Source organism: Elephantulus edwardii, unplaced genomic scaffold (genome assembly GCF_000299155.1).
Source record: "Elephantulus edwardii isolate Elephantulus edwardi_28Jun2011 unplaced genomic scaffold, EleEdw1.0 scaffold00015, whole genome shotgun sequence".
Classification (NCBI taxonomy): Eukaryota; Metazoa; Chordata; class Mammalia; order Macroscelidea; family Macroscelididae; genus Elephantulus; species Elephantulus edwardii.
Genome location: NW_006399765.1, coordinates 26,443,811 through 26,445,343, shown reverse-complemented (window position 1 = coordinate 26,445,343; position 1,533 = coordinate 26,443,811). Strand labels below are relative to the sequence as shown.

The 1,533-nt window shown below is 38.9% G+C and overlaps 1 protein-coding gene across 1 annotated transcript in view; it reads left to right on the top strand.

Moving 5' to 3' along the window:
* ZNF217 (zinc finger protein 217) overlaps positions 1-910 on the top strand; it is a 9,100-nt gene extending 8,190 nt beyond the window's left edge. The window contains exon 4 of the mRNA XM_006881758.1: positions 867-910. Within this exon, the coding sequence (XP_006881820.1) occupies positions 867-910 (44 nt within the window). The remainder of the gene's footprint in view (positions 1-866) is intronic.
* Positions 911-1,533: the final 623 nt, after the last annotated feature.

Sequence of the window (1,533 nt, the reverse complement as noted above, 5' to 3'; positions counted from 1 at the left end):
TCCTTGGGATCACTGTTTTTTTTTGTAAATAAAGTTTAATCAGAACACATCCTTTCGATCTAGTATCTGTGAGTAAATGTGACAGAGGGCCCATGTCTGGAAAACTGCCGGACCCTTGTATGTGTTATAAAGGTGGAACTGCCTATCTGGCTCTGTCCAAGAAGTGCTTGCTGGCCCCTGGGCCGGGAGGACACAGAGGGCATTCCCATATCTGCCCAGAGCTCCACTCTGTATGTTTCGAGGCTCCAGTGGAAAAGTGTGTTAGGAGCCTCTGCAAATCTTAGCAAATCTTAATCGCAGTCCTGGCTCCTCCCATACATTTTGCATCTAATTTTCTTGCTCCACTTGCAAAGTGCTTATACGCTTTTTCTTTTTTAACTCAGGCCTTTTTCTTTCTTTTTTCTTTTTCCTCTTACACTTGAAACCATTCTAGTAGTTAACTCTCTTTTTTAAAAAAATTTTTAATTATTTTTTTGCACGTGTACCGTCAAATCGGATCTGGCTGGTACAGGAGGAGATGATCCCTCCTTCTCCAGCAGAGCATTTGGTGGATTTGAACTGCACAGCTCTGGGATTGCAGTACAGCTTCTTGCCATTAGGCCACCAGAGCTCACCACAATCACTCTTCAAATGATGTATTGTTACCATCTCCTTAGAAAGTGCATCTTTCTTGTTCCCCACACGTCAGTTGAATAATTGGAGAGAAAATGGAACGTGTTGCCATGCTAGCTCCTCTTAGCTATATTTATGTATTTATTTACTTATTTATTATACTCTTTTTTTTAAAAAAAAATAGAAGATGTTTTCTGAACTTTACTCCGTTACACCCTAATCACTTTCTGGTCTCTTTTTCCCCCTCCCCTTAGGGTGTGATGGAGCGAAGCGAGAACTTCCCCTGGAATTAAACTAGTTGATCCTCTGAGAAGACAAATGGTGAAAGCTACTGACATAAGCTGTGATTGTATTGTGTATAAGACAGAGAAGGAACACTACACTTTTGTAAAGTTGTTCTCTTAACTTTTGTACCAAATAGCAATAAAAAGGATAGTTGGAACCGTTGAGTTTTACTCAACTGGAGATCAGACATCTCTATTTTGCTCCAGATTTTTTTTTTAAATAGAATTGACCAAATAGGAAGTGGGTTTTTGTTTGGGTTGTTTTTTTTTTTAAATAAAAAATTATTTTTTTGCATTCTTGAGCGCTGCTGAAAAGAAATTGTCTGGAATGGGTGGGGGGATGGGGAGAAAATATATAATGCTTGCACCTCAGGTAAAAAAAATTAAAAAAAAACATTCTGTAAATATATTCAGTTGGAAATCTGCTTGTTTAAAAAAAAATACTGTGTTTTTTCCCTCCCTTCCAATGTATCTCATTCCTTTGAGCCATCTTTGCTATTTGTGCTCTTGGATCTCAAATGTTTTCTCCTCTTGACTTGTCAATGATTTGTATGATGTCAAATCCTCCCCCGTCTCTTGCTGTCTGGATGCCAAGTACTGACCCTGTATCAATGTGTGCTGCATAGAGATCGGCCAT